Consider the following 25,879-nt stretch of genomic DNA (forward strand, 5'->3'; position numbering starts at 1 on the left):
TTGTAATGAATTTCAGTTCTGATGGAAACAGCAGAACAAGTTCATTTCATACATCACCTAGCAGCATGGTGTTAGCTGATTTCTGAACTTTACTATAACAAAATATAGCTGGCACAATTAGCTCCCTGTAAAACAAAACCACATATTTTTAGCATGTTCTCCAGGTTTGTCATGCTATTAAAATATGAGGCTTTTCTTCAGTTTTTGTGCAGCATGGGACTTCAGTGCTGGGAACAGTCTGCATCAAGCTGCAAACCTCACTTTAAACACGGAGCTTGGTTTCTTTCTTGGCAGCCTCTGTTCCTGTATTGTTATAAAATCTACCAGGGAAAAGAGGGAGAGAGTATCTGCAGTGTCAGAAAGCAAAAATAACAGGTCATTTTAACTACAATGAACATGTATTTAAGTAGAATGATACTTTACAAAAAGTTGGCTGTTGCCCCAGACAGATCGTTTTTGAGTCTGAAACATAGAGGAGTAGTAACTAAGCAACAAATCAGCTGGTGGGACTTGGATCACCTAAGGAGGTTGATGGAAGAGTCCCCAGGTGAAGGGGATAGGGATTATAAAACAAAAGTGCTTGCAATAGGGAATTTTGGAGAGGAGAAGAATAGGAAACAGGTTGCTTTAAAAAGGGGAAACTGGTTCTCTTTTCTCAAGAAAAGCTGTGCGTTGAACTTCTGACCTAGCCCCAAGGAGTGATGAAATATGGCAAGGAATTTAAGCGTAGTAGGACATGTGAGCATCTGTTGTTTCATAGATACCTGTATTTTTTTATGCTAATGCTTTAGGTAAAGAGTCTGGACTCCTTGAAAAACTTAAATACTGTATGAGCTTTAACTCATCCCCTTATGCACAAGGTTGGAGCTCTTGACAAATGAATGCCTAAGGAATTATGGGGTCTCAGGAGCCAACACTGCTCCAAGAGCACTAGAGAAAGGAACTGGAGTTTTTGCAGAGTTCTAAGGAAAACAAAACCAAACAGCCTAAGCATTATAGGACACCAAAGCAGAGATGTGGCTATCCAGCAGGCAGAATATAATCAAGACCATATAGCACCTTGTATAGATATTTAAGAGCTTTAGCTTTCAGAAAAGGAGGAGGATTTGATTTTTTTTTTAAATACCACGCATTTCGGCTTCAATGCTTTTTTTAATTATCTCAGAATGAGAGGAGTAGAAAAAAACATTTTATGTCTATATTTGCCAGAACCTTTTTCTACAGGTCTGCTACAATAAAAACGCAGCAATAGTTTCTCTACTGTGAGTGAGTAGAAGATAACATGCTTTTCTTCACCACTTGTGGAAATTGTTCACTGCTAATTGTTGGGTTTTGAAGATGAAGTTTAAGTGGTGGTATTTGTGGTTGACAGGAGGTAAAATTGGCATCAGTGCAACGGGATCCACTGAAGCCATTGCAAAACTTGTTTGCTTTAGTGGGTGTTGGGTCATGGCTTATATACTTCTCTGTCTTGGTAGGAAGTTGCCTCACTGTTCATTTTGTTGGTCAAGGAAGGTCAGCTGCTACCATTCGTTTGCATGCACAGTATTGCTGTTCTGCATCAAATTTAGTCAGTATATCAGGATGGTTCTTCTGCTTGCTTACTGGAGCTCCCAGAGGATCTTCTCATTTCTGTTGTTTCCAGTTCTTCCACAAGAGTCACTGCAGTTGTCTCCAGATACTCTCACTTGCTTTTTGAACCCCACAAAAGAAACAAAAGAACTTGTCTTCAGATGGGTGTGCTAAATGTCAAAGATGAGATGGCTGTGCTGCTCCACTGATGTTTAAGGAATTGCTACATTTGCAAAATGCTACTTGTATTGTAACGGCTATTTACCTTCAGCCACAGATGTCATAAGCGGTTTCATAAATATCATGTGTGTGTGTACATACAAAACCCTCTTTGCATATGAAGAGCATTAACTAAATTATTTGTTAAATTTGAGTTATGAAAGTTATCTCTTCTGCCTGAAGAGGAGGCATAGTATTCTGACTATTCTGTTGAAAAGCACTATAGCTTGATTAAATGTTATTTTCTCTTTATTACTTGTTCTCTTTCTTTCTCCTCTCATCTGTCTCTCATTTTGCCTCTTGGTGGCTATTTATAATTTTGTGGTACGTTCGGTGGAAGTTTGGAAAGGGTTCTTTTTATTTTAACTTTTTTTTGTAAAATGCCTTTCAGGTATTGAATTCTTCACATAATCATTGCAACAGTTGATAAGTGACACCTTTACTACTGTAAATAGAAGAGAATTAGGCTGCTCAATTAATTTCTGCTCTGTAATTCAATAAAAGCCTGTTTTCAGATATACCCTACAAAGACTTGGGTGTGACTCAGGTCTCCCACAAGATATGCTGATGTAGATGAACTTCTGTAATTATATTGCATTAATGCATTCTGCGTGTTATTTTGGGGTATTGTCTGAAGATGCACAGTATTTTAGGCTATGATATCTGTTTTCATGTGAACGAATTTGACAGAAAGCTACAATGTTTTGTGAAACAAACTTTACACAAAGAATTTCTCTGGCGAGTTTTTCTTTTCCGGCTATATAGGACATTGCCTGAAAATCTACTGGGCTGGTAAACAATCTTCTGGTATGTTGATTAGATAAGGGACCTTGAAGTTACTAAACATGAGTGAAAAGATAGCTCATTCCCTAAAATTTCTCTCTGTTGGTCTTAATAGGTTTCTCCTAGTTACTTGCTTGCTTTTTAACTCAGTGGGTGCATACTTTGGGTGTGAGTTTTGGAATACACAATCCTGCACTGAGAACTGTGAGGACAAATTCTTTGTTTAAGCTTCCCAAGCTGTTTAGAGGCAGAAGAGCCTCTCCTCGAGCCCTTTCTGTACCAATACTTTGGGGTTCTGGAGAGCTCTAGTTTTCATGGGTTTCTATTTGTTTCTCTTATATTAACAAAACCAATTTGGATGTTGCATGTTTTTTCTAAACTGGACACTTGCACCTTAAACATTGACAGTGTTTTATTGTATAAGGCAATCAAAAAGTTAAACTGACAAAAAAAGGGAAATCTAAATGTCTTGACTGGTTAAACAGCCAAGCATGTAGAGCAAAACAAAATGAACTGAAAAATGTAAATAAAAGCTGCCCCTAAAGCTTGTAAATTGCCTGTTTCATTAAACTAGCATGAAAAGTCATTGTCGCTATTTCGGTATGTGAAGATGGGTTGTGATGAAGAATACTGTAATATTTCCTTGAAATAATCTCTTCAGGTAATATTCTTTTCCCTCTAAAATATGAGTCTTTTGTGTTAACTTTGGTCATTCCTTTAGTCTACTACAATGTATAAGTAGTAGTAGTACTTTAAGTACTAAAACTTCCTCTCCCTAGAAACATCAATGCCTTGTCATAGAAACAAGATTGTCATTCATCTATTAAGATTTTAATTGAGTCAATAAATAATCATCCTGAGTTTCTACACTGGAGGATTGCTGAAGTACAAAATCTCAATTAAGTCTCTTATGTTTAATCATTTGTTATTAGACTGTGAGTTTGGTAGTGTGTGTTCATCTGTTCTCTCATCCTTTTCTTAAACGTTTTATTGTCTCTATCTCACTTCAAAGACAAATCTAGGGCACAGAGGACCCCATGGTTTTTAAAACTGTGCAGCTTGAACTGCACAGGAGAGAGGTTTGGGGTTTTTTTTCCTACTTTGTCTTATCTTATGGAAGGGAAAATGATTTGAGGTGTGTGTTCCTTGGGCTATGGAGTCCAGTTCCATGATTTGCTTTCTGGCAGCATGTCAGGGAGTTCTGAGTCTTGTAGAGATCTTGGGAAGAAGATCCCAAGCAAGAGAACCTGCTTGTATTTCAGGTTTTTTTCCCTTAATTCCAGATGTGCCAAACCACTATCATCGTTAGTGAAATGGTTTTTAGTGAAGTGTCAAAATTTGATTTGTCTTACATTTTTGCTGGAAAAAAGTAGGTGTTTGTATTCTTTTGGTATTTCTATTGCATCAGTCATACAAAGCACTTGTGTAACTGCAGAATCTGCTGTGCTGAAGGGGAGGCATCCCATTTGAATTGACTGCAACAAATTAATGAAATCAGCTGGGGTCTGCTCAGTAGTTGTGAGCTGGTTTTCATTTATTAAACCTGAGCTCATCTAAAGTATAATAAACATGAGTGCAAAAGTTTGCAGCCACCCTAAGGTATGAAGCAATAACAAGTTACCCATGGAACACTGAACTGCAGGCATGACCAAGTGTCATAGCCATGTATCTTCTATATCGATGATATCTGTTCCTCTGTGTGTTTTGCTATTTTGGCATGAGTTAGCTAGAGCCTGGTGCTCCACAGTGTGTAGCAAGTCAATGAATTCATGACTCAGGCCCCAGGTCCTTGTTTGTATCTCAATCTCTAGCTCTCTCTTCTGTCAGTCCAGTCTGTCTACCTAGTTGCTGAAGTAGAGACAGGCTGGAAATTGAGCAAAATTGCAAGTTTCTTATTAGTCTATCATGTGACTACCTATTTTTCAGGAATGCTTGGGTATTTTTAACCAGTTTGTTAAAGCTAAATATTTGGTCTTGTAGCTCCCTCCTGCCCCTGACGTATGTTGTTAATTATTTCTTTGTTTATCTTGGGTTCCTCAACACTCAACAACACATTGGTTCATCCAACAGTCATAAGGAAATGAACCTTTCAAGCATTTTAGGCAGGAGTGGAAATATCAATATGAAATACACTTGGGTTATGCTGGTTTTCATATTCTTTAAATTGTAATTCCCCTGCAATACCGTTGTCTCTTCTTTATGGTGTCTGCTAAAGCTTTTGAATTCAAAAATATATTGAATTTTAAGGTTTGTTACTCACTCATTCCTCTTCCACCAGCAAAGTTATATCTCTCAATGCTCCACAATTGCCTGCTGTGACAATAACCTTTCTTCAGTATCAGAGATTATTTAGAAATAGTTTCCACTCTCCACAATAAATCCGATTTCTAAACTTCCTCAGATCATATGCTGCTGTATGAAGTTACACATACTGTGAGTTGTTCAGCAAAACATGAATGTCAAAGATTTGCCCATCACAGGAATTGCATGTTAGAGTTTATATGCGTTACTAGATTTCCACAAAAGGGAGTTTACACTGTACCAGAGAAAAAAAAGTCAAGTTGGGACACTCAGCAGTCCATTGAAAAACAATACCAGAGCGTTATGGGCAACAGGTTATACAGTGCCATCTCTATCTTGCTTTTTTTATTTGTGCCTGCCAGGGTAACAACATTTAAGTAGGAGGTCGGCTGTGACAAGTGACCTTGAAGTGATAGTTGGTAGCAGTAGTCCATTTGTCTCAAACTTTTTTTCCTCCACAGACCCATTTTTATAAGTGCATTTTATAGACATTTAGATTTTAGATTAGACAAAAAATAAGCTTTAGAGTTTCATGTAAAGTATTATAGTCCCTCTGAGGTTGACATACATGTTACTACTACACATGAAGGTCTATGTTATCCTGCATGCACATGTTGAAGCAAAGTGCGTGCAACGTGGCTGGCAGAGGCCCTAAGGGAAAGAATAAAATAGGACTCTCTTTGTAACTGGCTGCTACTGTTCTTCCCATCTGCTGCTGGGGTCCTTCCAGCCCCTGAGCTCTCGTAAAGTTACCCAGTCTTCACACTCCATAGCTACTTTCTGTGTGGTGCTGCGGGGAGAGGAGAAGGGGAACAAGTTAGTTAAAAATTGCTCTATGTCCTGTTAGGGAAAAACAAAAACTCTCTTAAAACTAAAGTGAAAAAAAGCAGAATCCAATTGCTCAGTAGCTCCAATATCTCTGTTTGCTTATATTGCTTTTCTGTTATATAGTGTTGTATTATTGATAGTGGTGGCCACAAGGTGTCTGAGAGAGAGGCGGAAGCAGGAAAAAAACAATCCACTAATGTATTGCATTCCAGGTTCATTAGCATCTTGTTTTACTCCAATGCAGCAGGTATGTTTGCCAAATGCAAAACTTGGCCCACAGCTCTAAATTATAAAGCTGAGTAACTAAGCTTCTGTATCCTGGCTGTGAATTAGAAGTATGTAAGAGACAGCAAAGGTAATTGCAGTAGACTAACAGTACTGGTATTAAATAAGAATGTGATGCTGTAAGAAGCCACACACTGAGTGTCAGATGTAAGTTGCTTTCCCCTCTTCCCTCTTGCTTTATAGTCTCTTCCCGCCTTGGCTGTTATTTTGTTCTTTGCTCCTTCTTTCTGGTCTTGAGAACTGAAAGTGCTCACTGAAAAGGTAATATTTGAGATCCATATTCATATCAGGTTCTAATCTAGTAGCAGCTGCCTTTAAAATGACTGTCAAATACATTTTTAGTGAGCTGTGCTTGTTAAGGATTTTCTAATACTCATGCCATTAGCATAAAAAAAGACTCATTACCCAAGTTCGATCAGTTCCCCCCTTAAATTAAGAAGAAAAAATATTACAGACGTTTTTAACAGAAATTACATAGATTAGTATCTTAAAGTTATAATTTGTCTTTACATCTCTCTTGCCCTCCTGAAACAGAAGTAGGCCTCAACATGGCATACAATCAAAAGTAATTTCTATATCTTTTAGTAGGTACCCAGTTGCTTCCTGCAAGTGACAACTAATTTTATTTAAGTCGTAAGTCGGTGAATGTATTTCTTTCAGATTAATGCAAAGCATTCATATTTGTTTAACCTTTCCTCAGCTGTGACAGATTTTGTGGTATATAGCATACAGTTCAGTGCATTAGGCTGTTCAAGCCTTATTCATATAAAATTCTGATGGGATACAGTGCCACAGGTAACACGTATTTAGATGCTTCTTGGGTTTATATGGAGAGCAGTTACAGTTGATGGCAGGCTGTGGTAAAGATGGAACAAATGCAACACTATAGATCAAGAAGGCTGCTCTAGTCTAGAGGCAGAGAGCACATACCACAGCAGGCTTCACAACAGGTCACCAAGAGTCAAAGTACATATGGCCCCTAGTACAAATCACATAGATCTACTCTCGTAAAGACTATCAAAGCACAGGTGACTGCTCACTGTTGGTTTGTTGCTGTTCATAGAACAAAGCTAAGAGGACTAGATATTTTCCTTACGATATGAGGGCATATCAGAGAGAGAAATACCTTATAAAATTAGGACAAATAAACCTTTAGTTCTTTTAACAGCATCTTCTGTGAACTGACATTCTTGCTCAAACATTAGGTGTTTCTCTCTATAGAAATATTCAAGTGACACACAGTGTTGCTTTATGTTACATAACAGATTACTGAAAAGAATTTTGGTTTGCTGAGTTGCAAGTACCTTGCTTTTGGCTTTTTAAAAAGTAGCTTGGCATTCTTTTTCTCTGTTGCCACCACCTCTCCAGTGTTTCGGGGTCTGGATTGTCAGAGGGCTTGTAGAAGCCATGAAGATGAACTTCATATTCTTTGCCTTCTATATGCAAAATGGACCCAAACTGGACTGGTTTTTTTTGCCTCTTAGCTGTTTTCTGTACATTTCTGAGACAATGGATTACAGTTTGAAAGTAGTAAATATATAGCCATCAAATAAAACCTTCAATGAAAAAGCAACAAAGCACCTTAAAGGGAAATGATTTGTCTGAAGACAATAGTGTAGGGGTCACTGATCAAATGTATAGATTGTCTTTTTGGGAGAGAGAGAAGAGCTTTCACTTAAACTAAAGTCCAGAGGTCTCAGAGTAGTTTGCAGCCTGTTACCAGGTCCTGAAACTTGCTTACAGAATGAAAAAATTATCATCTCCATTTTACATAGAGAAGGACATGTAGTCTCTAGCTGAGCCTGTCTTCTGATTTGCTTTGTATTGTTTTGACTACAGTATCACCTTCCTTCAGTTCATACATGAAGATGTACCAGAGCTAGAACAATAATGCAGAATGGCCAGGGTACTAGTAACAATATTATAGTAGTTGACTCTGAAACGTGACCCATGTGCCAACTTTGGGATACATTCAGAGGTAAGCAAAAATAAGAGAAGGACCTTGGTTGGCCTTTGAAAACCAAATTCTACAGAGGCTAGTTATTTATCTGATTGTCTGGAGGTGTAACTTACGTGATACATATTTCAAAGGGAAAATTGTTTTACCTTTTTTCCTGCTTTTGTTTCTCATAATGTGCCTGATTTTACTACATGCTGTACCAATGTTTTCCCCACAGAAGAAATGTTTCACTAGATAATTTTCACTGGTGTGTGTATATGCACAGCCTGAGAACAGTAGCTTTTTAATTGACACAGTTGAGTGCAGTACAGATAATAACTTAGCTATTGTTTAGGAATGTAAAGATGATTTTAAGAACCTGAATATAAAAACCTGTGTCTGAAAATTCTTGACTATTGATAGCACATACATGTGGAACATATTCTAGAAATACCATGGCATTTCACAGATTTAGGCACTTTATCCCACTCCCCTTTAATTCAATATTAAAAAAAATGTTGGCTAGACAGAGCAAAACTCCCTCTGGTTTCTGAGAAAGAACAATCATCTCTGGGCATGTAGCATTATCAGGGGGAAGGAGCTGAATCTCGGAGGTCACCAGAGAGCTTAGAAATTCCTGTTACTTGAGTGCAAATGACAAACAATACTGTGACTATCAGCATCTAAGATACAGTTCTTCTGGTGCAAAATACAGCATCTGCTTAATGTGTTAAAGTATCACTGTGCAGTGTATATATAGAATACAGGGCAGAAAATGAGGAATAACTTATTGATGCTGGAGAGCTAGAACCCCCTGATAAATCATAAATGTTCTGTCAGTAGCATATATGCAACTATCTTAATCCAGCCCATGATGTACTTTTAAGTAATCTGGAGCACAGGGCTTTGAAACACACCACACTGAAAGACTGCATGTTTTCCTCAGCCAGACCATGTTTGTTCTCGTTACACTGGAAAGGGGTTGAAAAACTCACGGGCTGTAGGCACATTTGATGCATTTACTCAATGCCTTCTCCATCCTCTTCCTTTCCTTCCAGGTAGTCACTGATTATTTCAGCAGCCCAAACCCTTGCTAAATGCCAGTTATTTACTCTTCTTCTTTAAGCATAAGCTGTTCAATTGTGCTGATCTTAGATTTTCCACAACTGTTCCTCTTCCGCTAACTGGTTACCCTTTCAGATGCCTTTCTATCTACCCGTTATTTAGCTGCTCTGCCCTTGCAGTATTTGAAACATTTCACACCCCTAGATGATATTATGGTGATGTAAAACATAATTACGCTTTACAAAGCCAAAATTCTTACCTGTTCATATTATTGCTATCTAAGAGAATTAGAGCTCTTCAGAACTAATGAATTTTTTCTTGCTTTGGATTAAAAAAAAGTTTTAATGTGTGCCATCTAGGAGAAACAAAAGCAGAAATATATAGGCATGAGAACTGAAATTCTGCTTTATTCTCTGTCAGCCAGGCACTGCAAATGCTCTCTTAAGCGGAGGAACCTCTATAGTAGGTATAGCACTTTTGTTCCATTACAGGATGAGATTTGGAGGTGCTAGGAGTCTAGATGAAGTTATGCCAGAGCTGGATAGCAGCCTCTTGAGAACTGTCATGAACTGATGGGAGGAAGTATTCACTGTATAGTGGCTGATGCCTGAAAAGCTTTAGAAATTAATGTTATGCCACACATGTCCCTTTTTACGGGGTATACTTATCTAATGTGGTGAATTGACCATAGCCAGTAGTTAAGCACCCACACAACTACTCACTCACTCCCCTGCCCCGCCTCCAGTGGGATGAGAGAGAGAATAGGAAGAGCAACAGCAAGAAAACTCGTGCATCAAGATAAATACAGTCTAGTATGTGAAGGAAAGGGGGCGGGGGGACGACAAGTGAATCAAAGGAAATCGTTCACCACCTCCCACAGGCAGACCAATGCCCAGCTGGTCTCCAAACAGCCACCTTGGAAGCCAAAAAGTCCACCCTCTTCTTCCTCCACCCATTTTTATTGCTGAGCATGACATTATATGGCATGGAATACACACTGGGCTATGTCCCCTCCCAACTTCTTGCCCACCTCAGCCTATTGATCAGGAGGGGTACGGAGGAGGAAAAAGAGAAGGCCTTGAGGGCGGTACAAGCACTCTTCAGTAGTAAGCAAAACATGTGTGTTATCAACACTGTTTTAGTCACAAATCTACAACACAGCACTATAGGGGCTGCTCTGAAGAAAGATAACTGTGTTCCAGCCAGACCTAGTACATCAGTTCAGATTCCTCCAGGAAATCCTTATGGAAAAGGTTCTTCGTCTCACAGCATACAGAAACCCTAGATGTTACTTGACCTTCTGCCTTTTCTTTCTGGTACCGGTCGGTCTGCTAAGGGAGCAGTGATTTAGTAACTACACTGAAAGCTCAAACAGTGCAATTGTCATCAAGTAAAAGAGAAGCTCTCTGGAGAATGGTTATCATTTTGCCCAGAAAAAAATTAAGAAAAGCAACAAAAATTCTTATCCTGCTAGACTGAAAAATTAACCTGTTGGTGAGATGGGAGTGCTTTTGTGGAGTTTTCAGTGATTACACAGCCTGTGAAACAGCAGTGGATATTTTGTTCAGCAGAATCAGTACTCTACAAGATTTGAAAGTCTTTCAAAAAGTAGCGTGGGTGTGTGAGAAGTGAAATAACTAGAATTGTCGTTAAAGGAGAAACAAGCTAAAATGAGTCTGAGAAGGAATTTTATTTTTGAATGCTCAGAAGAAAAATCTCTTGATACTCAGTAGTTAGATTAGAGAACACTACAAAGGCTTAGAAAACAGAAAGTGAGCACAAGTTCAAATGGAGAGTGCAGTGATTTCATTTAAAAAAAAAAAAAAGACACAAACATTTTTGTATATACCAGTAAATCAAGTTCTGTGATTAGAAGTCCCTTATGCTTTCTCCTGCAGTGATGTTTTTCTCTCAAATCTGTAGTCATGAGAGCTGTATAATAATAATAAATGGACATTTAAAACACAAAGAGGTATACGGTTATTGACACACCAAGCTTTCACTTAGTTTGGTTCTTGTTTATTGTTTGTTTCTCAGTGGTGGTGAATTTGTACAAAGGGAGGGTTTTTTTCCAAGAAATCCAGTTAAAGCAGGAGTTAAAGTTGCAGAAAGTTTACTATGATTTCATAGGCAGGCATACAAAGTAAGTATGAAGTTACACAGAATAATGATGCAAAAGGGATCGGTTCAGGGATGCTAGATGGCTGATATGCAGTGCAGTAAACCCACTTGTAGTGAAGTTAAAGGCAGAGATACAAATGTTTAGTAAGAGACCCCAGAAGGAAATTACTTAAGATTACAATAGATTATTTCAAATGAAGCAATTCTTTTTGCCCTTATTAAAATATGAGTCCAAAGTTGGGTATTCACTGATGTTTTAATTTGTTTAGTTTCTTAATATACTGCAAATCATGTGTTTCAGCCATACATTTACTCCAGACTCATCCCAAAATGATTAGATTTTGGCAGTGGAGTGTTTCATGTCTCATTTCTTTTATTCTATTTAATAGTCTATCTTTGGTAGTTGTGTGCGTTTATATGCTTTCAGCACACTGACGTGAGAATTCTAACACTTCATTATCTTTTAGAATTGCAGAAATATGGTAGCTGTTGGGACTTCGGGCAAACTATATGCAGAAGGAATTTTACAAATTATTGTGAATGTCACATTACTATTTTTAGTGTCATTTTTGTGTCCTTGCTTGGTTTTCTACCTAATTTAGTATGTGTTTGTTTTGTTTTGTTAGGGTTAATCAGAGCATAAGTATGCTTGTTCATTAGATCATGAGATACTCCTGATTTGAACTAATATGAACAAAGCAGAAAGTGGCTGGTTAAACTGAAATCTGTACAGATAAATAAAGCAATTATACACACCTGTGACCCAAGAAAAGAAATCTGTGCTCTGTGAAAGGTGATGCTGCAGTCTTACACAATGGGAATGTGTCTTTGAAAGAAAATCTTCTGTACTCGAGGTAGAATCAGAGAATGGTTTGGGTCAGAAGGGAATTTTTAAAGATCGTCTAATCCAACCCTCCTGCCATGGACAGGAACATCTTCCACTAGATCATGTTGCTCGAAGTCCTGTCCAACCTGACCTTGAATACTTCCAAGTGTTAGGAGTTAAAAACATCATGGGTGTATGTTAAGGGCATAACGGGGGTAGGGGTCATATATTTAAGAAGCAACAACACTGCTGCTTTTATTATGTCCAGACACCTGATAAAAAGCCACGTGGTGTAAGCAGCTGCATGAGAAACCAGAAAGGCATGAGGGGTTTGCATTAAGTTATGATTGCTTGTTGCTCCGAGAAGTCATTTTGAGTAATGGAGCAATCACTGCCTTTTGTTCACAGAATGAGCAACTTTATTCAAAAATACAATTACAGATCTTAAATACCCGTTCCTTTTGAGGTCTGACTTGTGTGGTGCACACACAGGTTTGGGTCAGTTGCTTCTCACTCACCTGGCTAATGGATGTTAATGGCACTGTGGATGCTGTCATCTTGTATTGATATCACAAGGCCTCAATGAGGCATGGAAGACAAAGGAAATCATGGAAAAAATATTACTGAACAACATCAGTGAGAAAAATCCTAGGAACTTTCTATGCCCTTGAACTTTTCCTGTAAACAAGTAGAGCAGAAAAGGGTCTCTAACTCATTTCTGGGTGTTGGATGTGCTCATCTCTATGGCTCAGCAGTGCTGCATGTGCAGCTCCTGGGCACAGCCTGAGATGTGCATGAGTCAAAGATGTGACGTAGAGCTGAGGCACTGGGGCACACATGCTCCCTTGACCGCGGTGAAGCAGAGAAGAAAGCTGAGGGCCCACCTTGTACAGCAGCATGGAGTACATTGGGAATGGCTCAGCCATGCTCTTTGAGAAGGCAGAGTGCATTGCATATCACACAGCTTGCTCTGACAGATGGGGAGCAAGTAGGAGAAGGCAGCAGTTTTGACTGGCTGGATAACGTATGCTGTTCTTGGCTTTCTGTAAGACAAGTCTTGCTTAGGTCAGGAGGCCAAGTTCGAGTGTTGCAAGGGCTGGATCCAGCTTCCAGGCTACTCAGTGCACACTGTTTTAAACTGCTCTTTGTTTCAGCATTTGATAGCAGAACATGTGCAGCAAAACTTCTCTCCACCCCCTTTCTTCCCACCTGCCCAACTTTAAAACCAGGTTAGATTCCAAAGTGGTTTTTGTCTTTGATTATAACACTGTATTAAATGTTTCACTGCACTCACGCTTTAGAGAAATCTGTTTTCTCATCTGTCTTTTTTGCAAGCATGAGTTATCAAGCAAGGTAAAGCAAAAGCGCTTAATATTAGTAAAGCTAGTGAACAGTGATGTTGGATCTGTCCTCATGCATGCAATCGATTTTATGAAGCTGGCTTCTTCAGTCATTTCTCCAGGTGCTCATACAGTGCCCTGGGAAAAATGAGTAATAAATACTTAAACACTTCCAATACTTTGATGAATATTTTACGTTGTAGAATATGTGAATATTCGTAACATTAATGCGGACTTGAGAGTTACAAAAATTTTTATAACCAGAATGGGTGGTCACTAGGCTGTAGCTTAAGGATATGGGTGGAACTGAATGAAAGAAAGTGTTTGCCAAATTGGTTGCATTTCATGAAGTACTGAGCATGCAAATAGAAAATATTTGCTAGAGTGTATCTAGTTCTCACTTTTGCGTTCTGGAAAGCTCTGGCAGGCTCAGTGACAAAAGGTATAGTATAGGCTAGACTGCAGCAAGAGTGAGACAAAAGGAGTGATAACTCTGAAGGTGGATGCCGAATGGCAGTGTATTTGAGGTCTCTTCTGCTTCAGTTGCTGCATCTAGGGTCTATGTAGACAGTGCTGGCAAGTCTGAGGAGTGGTAGGAGCAAATCACCTGGGGCTGGGAAAAAAGTCTACTGTGTTTCTATCTGGCTTCTCTGAAATCAAAAACAAATACTTCGGAAAGCAAGTCTGGTATGCCTGACAGGGAAATGGAGGAAACATCCAGCTAAAGAAAATAATTTTTTCTGTCTTGAGGTTCTGAGATGACTTACCCTATTTCCATTCCGTTTTCCTCTGTGCTTAAGTTCACTCCCAGTGAGAGGACGCTATAGCTATGGTTGTGGTCTGTTAAGCAATGCAAGTTTCCCACCTCTGTAATCCCTGCCTGGTGAGGTCTGTATCCATGTCAGCCAGAAATGCACCGAAGCCCTCTCGTTAATAAAGTCTTTAGAGCATGGGAGAGGACTCCTTCCCCTGGGAGGCACCCAGGACCCTGCTTGGGCTAGAGGACAGAGCTTTTGGTTTTTCTAGCACAGTTCACCTCCCATGGAAATAAATAACCTGCCAAGTATGCCACTTGATATCTGGTAACAAAGGAAAGCAGTGGTTTATTGTTGCTACACCCTTCTGGGAGGAGATGGCATAGCGTAGGCCAGCTCTTACATGTGGGCCAGAAGGACAGCCCTTTCTTTTGGGAAAGCAACATTAGTTCTCACTGGAAGGCAAGGTTGTCACCAAAGTGGGAATGCTTGTCCATCAGAAACTACCCTGAAGTACTCTATAAAGTTAGCCTGGAAGTTGTTATTCTGGTAGGACTTAAGAGAGTTGGAATCTAGTCCTGCTTTTGCAGAATTTAAGTCCTTTCTAAATGAAATGTGGATATGTCACCCATCCAAAACCAGCTAACATTAAAACGCAGAGTTGGCTGTGTAGAAGGCACTGGAAGCAGTGTAGGGATAAGAAATACATTATGTTGATGCTTTAATGATAGGCAAGGAAGAGAGCTGAGTTTCCAAATGAGCATGTTAGGGTCAAAACAGACAAATGATTCAGTAATGAAACACGAACCAATGGAATCATTTGAGAAAATATTTTTCTGCTCCTGAGATCAGAAACACCAATTTAGGGCATAGAATGTGAAGTGTGGCAGTATTTTGAATGATATTTAATCTGTTTCTACATCTTTACAGCATACATAAAAGTAGATTTTGTGAGAAGACCAGCTGAGATTTTTCTATGAGGTTTTTTTAATCTGAGGCAATACTGAGTTTCAGTTGTGCAGTTTGTGAAAAGATCAGTAAGGTTTCCATTAGGTCAGGAAGTCACATGGAAAAGGCCATGAAATTACTAAAAGGTTGTGTCAGGAAAAACAGGTTAGTTGTTTTCTTTTTAAATTATCTAGAAGAGTCTTTACACTAGAGAGGGTGTAGAAACTGTTTGTTTGTGGGTGTGTTGAGTTTCTTTTAACAAGTTGACCTGTTTTAGAAGGGTCCAGCAAACTTTTTTAGAAGGAAGCCAGCATATCTTCTTTTGGTGTTCATGCCATTGCTTTGATTGAATAGATGAAAAAAACATTCCCCTCTACTGGAGTAGCGAACTCCTCATGATCATATTAAGGTTTGATCTCAAAAATAAATTGAGGCTTAGGTTGCTTATGCTATCTCCCTTTTCTAGAATCTTAAATGCTGATCAGCAGTGATTTGTATTGTCTGCAAAGTGGGAAGGCAGAATTTTCTTTACAATTTCATTTAGAGGGGATTTTTAGCCTAAAGAAATAATAAGGAAGAGAAAAGTAGGTCAGTGCTCAAAAAAATTAGGTACTTGGATAAAAATTCTAAAAATACAGAAATTAAGATAAGGCTACAGTTCTTCTTTGTGACCAAACTTGCAATTAATTCATGTAACATAGCTGATGGAATAATTTACATTATTTATATGAAAGAGTATAGCTTGTTTAGGAAACACAGTCAAGGGGAAACAGGGAAAAGTGCTGTGTTTGTGTACCAGCGATGCTTAGGCTTGCTCTGAGGTCCAGATCACCAGCATCTGCCTGGAAAGGAATACAGCAGGAGACATTATCCAGCAAGTTTTTAAATGCATTGGTAAGGTTTTTACATTTAAGGTGAAGGAAATAGCTAGAGGACTACTCTTTGTAAACAAAGAGAAAGTCATTGAGGATGTCCAAACAGGGTAATGTTGGTTAGAGCAAGATGTGTTATTATATACTGTTCCTATGATGGGAATGGAAAATTACAGCACCATAGCAGTAGATTTCAAAAAAAAAAAAAAAAGCATATCTAAGTGCTAACTTACCTCACTGTGGAGGAAAGCTTGAAAGTGTAGTAAGAGAACAACCCCAAATAGGAGAATGACCTCCATAGGAAGTAGAAACTGTATCAGGTTACTAAGGTCGAAGACAGAAGTGTAGCACAGGCACTTAAGGATGTTATAAGAAAGACCAAGGCACAAAATGAAATGCAGCTAACAAGAGAAACCAGAGTAACAAGAAATGTTTTTATAAGGCTAGTTTTCAGCAATTCATTGTCAAAATGGAAAGGCTTATTGATTAGAGTCGTCCTGGTTCCTGTACTATTCAGTACCCTATTAGCAATTTAGATAATAGAAATATTTTTCAAATTCCTCCCAACTCCACAATCCAGTGTTGCGATTTATGGGTGGGCATACTCTTATCCAGTTACGTGAAGTTTTGAAATATTCCCACTTCGCATCTACTTCCAGGTTTTCAAAGCTGTCGATTTTACTTTTAAGAAGGGACTGGATGCGGTATTGAGGGCTGCACTGAAGAGAAAAAAGAAAGAAAAGACACGAAAAGTATAAGTGCAAATGAGCCCATATCCACTTGGTTTTCTTTTATAATGATATTTAGAGAAAACAGTGATTTTTATTTAGGATGCACTGACCCCAGAGACCATCCATGCACCCCAAAGATACATCAATGTACCTGTAGAGTTGTTATCAGATAGTTTTAAAAGCACTGCTGCGGTTGCATGTGGACTCTACATGCCCTCACAGCCTTTCTAGCAAGCCCATATAGACTGTGATAGCTTTAACCAGCATTTGGCAACTTCTTTCTCAGAGTCCCAGGAGAATCAGGGCTCCAAAATCAGCAGAGGGAGTTGTTCAGGCTGGTGCATCTCAAGGAAGCCACACAGTAGAAACTGTTTCTCTTCTGGTGTTCAACCCAGGTTCAACTCCATGTGACCAGCAATGTTATTTTGATGCGTAATAATCAGAAGATGCTTAAAGTTGCACCTGTAGGACAGCAGATCAGTTGTCCTCTGATCTGAAATGTCGAGCTACAGAGTGGTGGGAGACAGATGAATGAGCAATGCTTCTCTTGGCAGAGCTGCAGACTTAGAATGTTGGAAGTGGGATAAGAAGGAATGTTGTGGTGACATGTTATAAACAAATCAAGCAACCAGATCTGTCTCAGCTCTGAAAGAACAGGCCTTAGTGTGACTGGATAATATTTTTGAGATGTCTGATAGCAAGCCTGAATGCTATCCAACAGGCAGCTGGAAATGCCCTAGAGTCCAGAACAAGATTAGATAGTATTTGTCCTAAAAATTTCAAGGCAGCACCTTCAGTTTAATCTAGTGTTTGAAGTCTTGCTTCTCCCAGAAAAAAAGCTTAATGAAGAAAACTGGTAAGCAGATGGACTGACTGAGATGTGAAAACTGAATTGGAATTAAGATTAGAATTAAAATTTAGATGTGGGCTGTGGTAATCCAATAAATTATGGGCTTTGTGAGACTGGCTGCAGGGAGCTGCCTTTTTTGTGCTCTCCTACTTGATATACTGACTACAAGAAAGATAATTTGTACTGAAAAGGAGGGGATCACCTAGCTCAGCTAGTAATGCACTGACTTTCAGGAAAGAAAATCTTGTTTCAAGGAAGGAACACAATGTTCTTCAGGCATCTTTTACATAGAATGCAAGAACATTTCATCATGAAGCAGAGGATATCTGGGGAGAATGCTGCAAAGTATATCATGGTAGGCCTGGCAGAGTCTGGCTTACATGTAGGGAAGAAAATAGTCTACATTCCAGTGTTTAATGGAAAGATTCACTGCAGGGCCCACTGTAAGTGCTTCTGCAATAATGTGCCTCGTTTGGATTTAAGGAGTTTGCCAAGGTGGCATGTGAGCTATCAGATACAGTGACACTGGACAGCACAGAGCTGTGACTTGAGAAGACAAAGTCTGCAAGAAACAGGAGGGTAATCAGCACAAGGGGGGATGACAGATTTGTCAAGACAGAGACACAAAACTGTTGAGTCCATGTCAGCATTTTAATGCTGTACTTGATATTCAAGCCTAAACAAGAGCCCTTTTCAGTAGTCTGTTGTGAGCAGTCCTGTGCTGACAATAACTTTTTAATACGTTTATTTGGTAATACCAGTTCCCAATAAAGCTACTTCATCCTTTGGAAGGTGGCTTGACATCCGTAAGAAATCTCAGTGTAAATCAAAGAGGCATTTTCAGCCAAACAGATTCCAAACACTTTAAAGTTCAGGTCTGTGTGCATATTGTACACCACACCCTAAATTCTACTGTAGAAACATCATGCTGGCTGTGCTATTATATTCAAATTACATGACCCAGCCCATATAAAAGACACTCCAAACATAAAAGTAACGGGCATTCATTGAGGACACCATGGCAAGGTTTGCAAGCTGAGCTGTGGCATTATTCTGATTTAGCTGTGTTGCTGTGCATTCTTAAATAAGGACACTCTCCACTGCTTTTGGAGATGCTGCACCATTTTCAGCTGTACAATATCATTATGCCCAGTGTCACAGGAGGCTTTTTTCAATAATTTATGAATTATACAGAACCTTTTTCTACTGTAAACATATTTAGTTAAAGACTATTTCCATCTGTTCAGCTTGTCTGTGTCTCCCAGGTCCAGGAAACTTTTACAGAATCACAGAATCATCTAGGTTGGAAAAGACCTTGAAGATCATCCAGTCCAACCATCAACCCAACATTAACAGTTCCCAAGTACACCATATCCCTAAGCGCTATGTCGACCCGACTCTTAAACACCTCCAGGGATGGGGACTCCACCACCTCCCTGGGCAGCCCATTCCAACGCCTAACAACCCGTTCTGTAAAGAAATGCTTCCTAATATCCAGTCTAAACCTTCCCTGGCGCAACTTGAGGCCATTCCCTCTTGTCTTATCACTTATTACTTGGTTAAAGGGACTCGTCCCCAGTTCTCTGCAACCTCCTTTCAGGTAGTTGTAGAGGGCGATGAGGTCTCCCCTCAGCCTCCTCCTCTCCAGACTAAACAACCCCAGTTCCCTCAGCCGCTCCTCATACGACATGTGCTCCAGACCCTTCACCAGCTTCGTTGCCCTTCTCTGGACATGCTCGAGTAATTCAATGTCCTTTTTGTAGTGAGGGGCCCAAAACTGAACACAGTCATCGAGGTGCGGCCTCACCAGTGCTGAGTACAGGGGTAAGATCACTTCCCTGTCCCTGCTGGCCACGCTATTTCTGATACAAGCCAGGATGCCATTGGCCTTCTTGGCCACCTGGGCACACTGCTGGCTCATGTTGAACTGGCTGTCAATCAACACCCCCAGGTCCCTCTCTGACTGGCAGCTCTCCAGCCACTCCTCCCCAAGCCTGTAGCACTGCTGGGGGTTGTTGTGGCCCAAGTGCAGCACCCGGCATTTGGCCTTATTGAAACTCCTACAGTTGGCCTTAGCCCATCGCTCCAGCCTGTCCAGGTCTCTCTGCAGAGCCTCCCTACCCTCGAGCAGACCAACACTCCCACCCAACTTGGTGTCATCTGCAAATTTACTGAGGGTGCACTTGATCCCCTCATCTAGATCATCAATAAAGATGTTAAACAGGAGTGGCCCCAAAACCGAGCCCTGGGGGACACCACTCATAACCGGCCACCAACTGGTTTTAACTCCGTTCACCACAACTCTTTGGGCCCGGCCATCCAGACAGTTTTTTACCCAGCAAAGCGTGTGCCCATCCAAGCCTCGAGCAGCCAGTTTCGCCAGGAGAATGCTGTGGGAAACGGTGTCAAAGGCCTTACTGAAGTCAAGGTAAACAACATCCACAGCCTTTCCCTCATCCAATAAGCAGGTCGCCCTGTCATAGAAGGAGATCAGGTTTGTCAAGCAGGACCTGCCTTTCATAAACCCATGCTGCCTGGGCCTGATCATCTGGTTGTCCCACATGTGTTGTATGATGGTACTCAGGATGAGCTGCTCCATCAGTTTCCCGGGCACCGCAGTCAAGCTGACAGGCCTGTTTAGGAAGTGTACTCAACTGAATTGCACACTGAATTCCCTAAGATTCAGCATTGTCAGTGGAGCCACTATAAGCTAGCAGGGCAGACTGTACTTCAGTCTTCTGAAACATTGAGGTTTCAAAGATGCATGTTAATCATATCTATTCTGTTGTTTTCCTGTGAGTCACTAGGTTTCCTTCAGCTAAGAAATATCTATGCCAAAGAGGAAAATCAGGAAGTGCCATTTGTTTTCTCCACTTATCCTTTTGCCCTCATTCTACCAACTATATATCCATGCATACTTCATGTTTGCAAAGATAAAAATGAACACCTTGAAAGAATTTCCCTGGTGTGGCACTCCACTTATTAGCAGGGAAGCTTAATACGTCTAGAGCTCTGCTTGTATGATTTCTTCTGCACACATCCTCTGTTCACAGGAAAAATACAGAACTTGATAAGTTCTGATAGAAGACCTTTTCTTTTTTTTCCCTAGCTGTACAGTTACATTTAGCACATGCAGGCCTAAATCTTTTGAAAATCAATATTCTGAAAAGCTCTAACTTCAGGGCCAGAGAGGCACCTGATGCACATTCTGATGGCTGCACTGTCTTAAGACATGGATGGTTGTGTACAAGCAGAGAAGAAGGCATTCTCAGTTCCCCAGAAAAACCCACTATTTCTCCAAATTTTTTCCCCTTTCACACAGTGAGAACTCTGTGGCTGAGACAGTGGCTGTGGATGCCAGGAGGCAGTGGGATGCTAGGAACAAACTCCCTGAGAGTCTGGCACAAGCTCAAGAGAATCAGTTTCTGCACCATGCAGAAGGTTATAACTGCTCATCAGTTCTGCCTCTTGACTTCACTGTCCGCTAATCTGCTTGTAACTAATCTTGCGGACTGGGTGACGTATGGACCATGCTGTTTCTCTACCTGTTTTAGGACTGGTGATTTAACATTTTGTGAGTCAAAATTCCTGAATAATTATTGAGGGCTCTGTTGTGCCGGTGCAGGATAGTTTCATGTACGCTTACATGGGAAACATGTTCCTGCTAGATTCCTTGAAAAAACCTGTCACCTTTTGAAATTCCAGTTGTTTCTGAAAATCAGCAATTAACAAGTGTGTGTTCCATATTGTAAGACAACAGAACTGTACTTGTGTTACAAGTTTGCTCTTAGGATGAGCAGAAGTTTTTATCTCTTCTGCTTGAAGAAATACACTGACAACGTTTTGGGGAACCGATTGTTCTGACTCTCTTGAGACTAATTTGGAATAGCGCCGTATAAACATAACACTTTTCTAGAGGAACAAAAAATAATGCTTTGCCGCATTTAGGTGCTGAAGTAGAATTGCTAACATGTTTTCTAGTCCTGTTCCTAGTTTTTTGGTGCATGTGCGGCTTTTGGTACCAACCGTTGGGATATGGGAACTGTTTGTAATGAGCTCTCCAGAGATTTCTTGGACTCTGAGCACCCTTGAGCTATTCAGTAATGTCCTATAGACTTTGCATTTTTGTGTTACTGATCTTTCTCATTACTTCTGAGTGCTGCAGAGTTGGGAACTGCCTGGACAGCCCAGTGCAGTGCTAAGGAAAGATCAATTAGCTTCAGTCCTTGCTGTGCAGACTTGGATATCACTTCATGGTAGAACTTTGTGTCCTTTATATGTACCCAGATATAAACACCCCTGTTGCTTATAGTATGTATACCACTACGTAGTTGCAAACGCTGCTGTCTCCACTGTCCCCTTAGTAGAACATTAAATATTATATTGAGAGCATAGTGTGAAGGTAGGAGATGATGTCACCAAAACAAATGTTGTCCTTTATTTTTCTTTCTAGGTTAATACAGCAGATAATTTCACCAACTGTGAGGAGGAAGCAGAAGATGATGATACTTATGTGCTTATGTTAGGCTCAAAAACTCAACCAGCCGTGAGTAAGTCATGTTGTTAGCTTTATTGGGCTTTACTGGTAACAAAGCGTGTGCTGTATTGAGTGAGTGGGATGATGGGCAAACAGAGGGGGCAAATAATTTTAATACTTTCAATTTCCACATGTTACTGCAACTTCCAGGGAGGGCATATGTCTTAGGAGAAGGAGGGCGGCGGGTGAGGGATTCAGTCGTGATAACAAAGTCATTGCTCAGTAAGACAGACCTTAGTGCAACCACCCCTCCTGGTAAATTCTGAAAACTTATACTCTCTGCTCTGAATCTAAAAAACCACTGAATTCTTCAAGTTCTCAGAGAGCAGCTTTCATGTAAGGGGAGGCACTGCTTACAGGTGCAGCGACCTCCTCTGTGGAGGCACACATAGTAGACATTTTGCAGCTTGATGTTCATACATCTAAGCATAGATTTATGACAACCTTGTTGATAATCTGTGTTGTCATATGCGTCCCTCTTGAAAACTGCAAACCAAGTTGCTTGTTTGCATTTCTTGATGGTGTATATTTTGTACATGTTTTACAGTATCATGGATCTGTAAAGCTAAACTTAATCCTGTTTCTATCTTACCTCTTTGGTAATTTTATCTCTTCAACTGTCTCATGTTCTATATGAAAAGGACGTTTCTTATTTACTAACTTTAAGCCGGTTGCTTTAGCACATCTTAGGTAGGTGATAGACACTGTGAAAATGTGAGCTAGAAACCTGGTTACCCCGACACATTTTCACTGTCTCTGTCATGCTGTATATGGGAACACCTCAGGATGGACACATGGAAGAACACAGATTGCAACAGCTGGCTATGTTAGTCAGCTAATTGCCCTAATCTCCCATTTGAATCAGTGGTGAAAGAAAGGCATCACTGAAGGATAACTCAGAATGGAAACCTACCTCAAGGGCTCGGTGTTACCTGCTATACATTGAGTGTAAGTCTGCTGACAGACTTGTATCCTTTACTCTGTTATGTTACTGAGGTTGGCTACCCCAATCTTGATGCTGTACATAGCGATTAAAATGTATGTTTTCACATCCCTCCCCTATGTTCTTGTTCCGTGGTCCATGGGCTACTAAAGACAGAAGAACTCCATTTCCACAGGAGTACAGCCATATCTGCCGGGGCAATGTTTTAGAGAGATTTAAATAACCCCCAGAGCCCATTGTATAAAAACAAGTTAGAGGGCTGTGTGAGCTATGGCTTTATTTTATTGAGCGTTGCACTGTCCTGCATTGAAAGGCAAGTAATAGAAATTATGGAGGCAAGGTAAGTGTGTGTGACTTCACTCTGACAGCAACTCCAGAAGAGTTTAACACTGCATGCAGGAAGATGGTGTGTATCAGAGTAGCAAGGTACAATAAAAGCTTCCACTGTTGATTTGGTAAATATTTAAAAAGCTGTTCACTGACAGTATGTATTTGACAGCTTTTCTACTGTATCAGTTCATAAAAGTTTTATTAGCTATTGTGTTGCTTCTGTGGGAATCCTTGAAACAGGAAATGTTTCCAGATGGCAAATTTTAAATGAAATAATGCATTCTTCTGCATTAAAAGCCAAGCAGAACCCAGGAGATCAATATGGAATTGGATCAAGATGCCAACAAGAAGCTGAGGTGGATGATGACAAGGAAGATGATGTACAAGACAGCAGAGAGGAGACAGAACATGAAGATCAGGAAGAAGATTCATACAGCTTTTGCAACAGTCCTGACAATTTGTATGCCAGCATACCTGATGATCTCAAAGAGGACAGAAGAGACCACTTTTTCTGTAAGATGCCACCCCCTCCTCCCCCTCGAAATCTGCCTGGCATCCTAAGACAGGACGATCTGCACAGTTTATCACAAGGTACGATCTTGGGAGGAAAATAACCCCGGATGCAAACACGTGCAAGTGCAGACTAGGTGCTGCTGTAGAGATCATGGATGATCACTTCTTCTAACAGCAGTAGCTAGGCAGTATGGCCCCAATTCTAAAAACAGGCATGTGCATATGAACTTTGCTGCATCAAGATATTCATGACCAGGTATGTCAGCTAATACTGTGGTATGGGCTGCTGAGTTCAGGTTTTCGTCACTCTGCCCATCTTGGAGACCTGTCAGATAATACATGATGCATTGGATTTACAAGAGAGGCTTGAAACAAAAGATTGAGCTTTTATTTTTGTCAAGTTGGCTTAAGTATTTACCATTTAAAAATACTAAATACTATCTTGATTTAATACAGTTTGGAACTTCACGGGTAGAGTTAATAGAAAGTGACTGCGTGGAGAGAAATAACATAGTAATTTATTACACTTTAGCCGATTTTGTGGTTAGAAGGCAAAAACTATATTGTGTTGCAGACTGAAAAGAGAGAAATTGTGACCTTTAATGAAATGCTTTGCCTTTTTTTTTTCATTTTTTCTTTAATACTTCTGCTCCAGATTGTAAATCTAAAATTTGGTGTTGCAGTTTGATTCAAGTGATGAGAAGCCCAAAATACTGTTTGCATCCATTTCAGAAGAGATGATTATCATTTTTTCTCATTGGGAAAAATAAGTATGCAAAACAATTCAAGCTTAAATACCAGTCTTAAAGAGTCACATAAGGAAAAAAACCCATTCTTATTTGTCATGGACACTACGGATAAGTGTGCACACAAATTGCTTCTCAGTTTCTCCACTGCTTATTACTGTTAACTCTGTTTTTAAATGTGGTATAACCTATTAGAGTCTTAAATTACCATCACCAAGCACTTTGAATTTCATGTAAGTAGATAGAAATTGTTTTCTAGCCTTATAGCCTGCTCTAGGTAGGTTTTCATCCAGTTTTCTACTGTGAAAGAAAAAGCCAGCTATACTCAGGAAGTCATAGGTGGATTCTAAGAGAAAGAGGGGCAGAATAAGATTAATGTTAAAAAGATGCATTTTTCCTCCCATTAAATACTCAACTGCAGCTATATGTGTTCATAAATGAGGGGTCAGGCTTGGCATACAGGATTTGTTAGTGTATGTTTGATATAAACGCCTGTCTTGGAATAGCTGTCATGCGGCTGTACCATCAAGTAGTAATGTGACACTCTGCCAAATGCTGGTTGTCTGTATGTGGATTCCAGCAGAGAAAGCTTCTCAGCTACGTAGTATCCTGTGCTGAATTCTGTGCTGGTAGGGCAGAGTTTGTCTAAAAATGCTCCGGTGTGAATAGTTCAGGAAAATTCACAGCATGTCTTAAATGAAGTGTTAGCCTTGGTTTTATCACAGGGGAATGGGGTGGGGAGTATCAGAATTCCTCTGAATGAAGGTAATGCTTGCTTTCAAAGAGGAGTTCTAATGAGTCATTGCTATGTATTTTCAGTTAGCTGCTTGCTTTAGGTGTTGCCGTGGAATACCCAAAAGACAAGTCCCCTCTTTCTGAAGTCTTTGTTTTGGCAGTGGCATGACAGTGTCCCCTGTGGGAGTTAAAAGAAAGAATATCCTATAGAGAAAGAAACGGAACTTTTATGGTGACCTGGAAACAAAATATTTTTCATATTAAATATGGCAGGTGTATTAATCCCATTTGTTGTTTTAAAACATTTTTATATCTTAGCCAGAATACATATTGATAGTACGTATTAATAATATGTCCCAGTTATAAATGACACATCCCATTTCTAAATGTGTCCCACTTGCAAAGATTGTTTAGCTCCTATGAACCCATAAACAGATAAAACAGTTCTTTAAATAGCAGCCAAAGGATCGAAAACACCAGTAGTGACCATGGCCTGGTTTAGCAGATACACGTGTACAGGCAGTACATTACAACATGAGGAAAACATGACTCAGTACAAGAATCCAAGGCAGGTCTACTGTTTTTGGAGGAAAGATGGGTAAATCAACACAAGGAAGTTACAAACATTTATGGGAACACC

At 39.9% G+C, this 25,879-nt stretch overlaps 1 protein-coding gene across 2 annotated transcripts in view; it reads left to right on the forward strand.

Moving 5' to 3' along the window:
• BANK1 (B cell scaffold protein with ankyrin repeats 1) overlaps nt 1-25,879 on the forward strand; it is a 160,819-nt gene that overhangs the window by 110,051 nt on the left and 24,889 nt on the right. For both annotated transcript variants that reach the window (XM_074866826.1, XM_074866827.1), the window contains 2 exons: nt 21,889-21,985; nt 23,543-23,836. In XM_074866826.1, coding sequence (XP_074722927.1) covers nt 21,889-21,985; nt 23,543-23,836 — 391 coding nt within the window. The remainder of the gene's footprint in view (nt 1-21,888; nt 21,986-23,542; nt 23,837-25,879) is intronic.

This window comes from Strix uralensis, chromosome 4 (genome assembly GCF_047716275.1).
Source record: "Strix uralensis isolate ZFMK-TIS-50842 chromosome 4, bStrUra1, whole genome shotgun sequence".
Lineage (NCBI taxonomy): Eukaryota > Metazoa > Chordata > Aves > Strigiformes > Strigidae > Strix > Strix uralensis.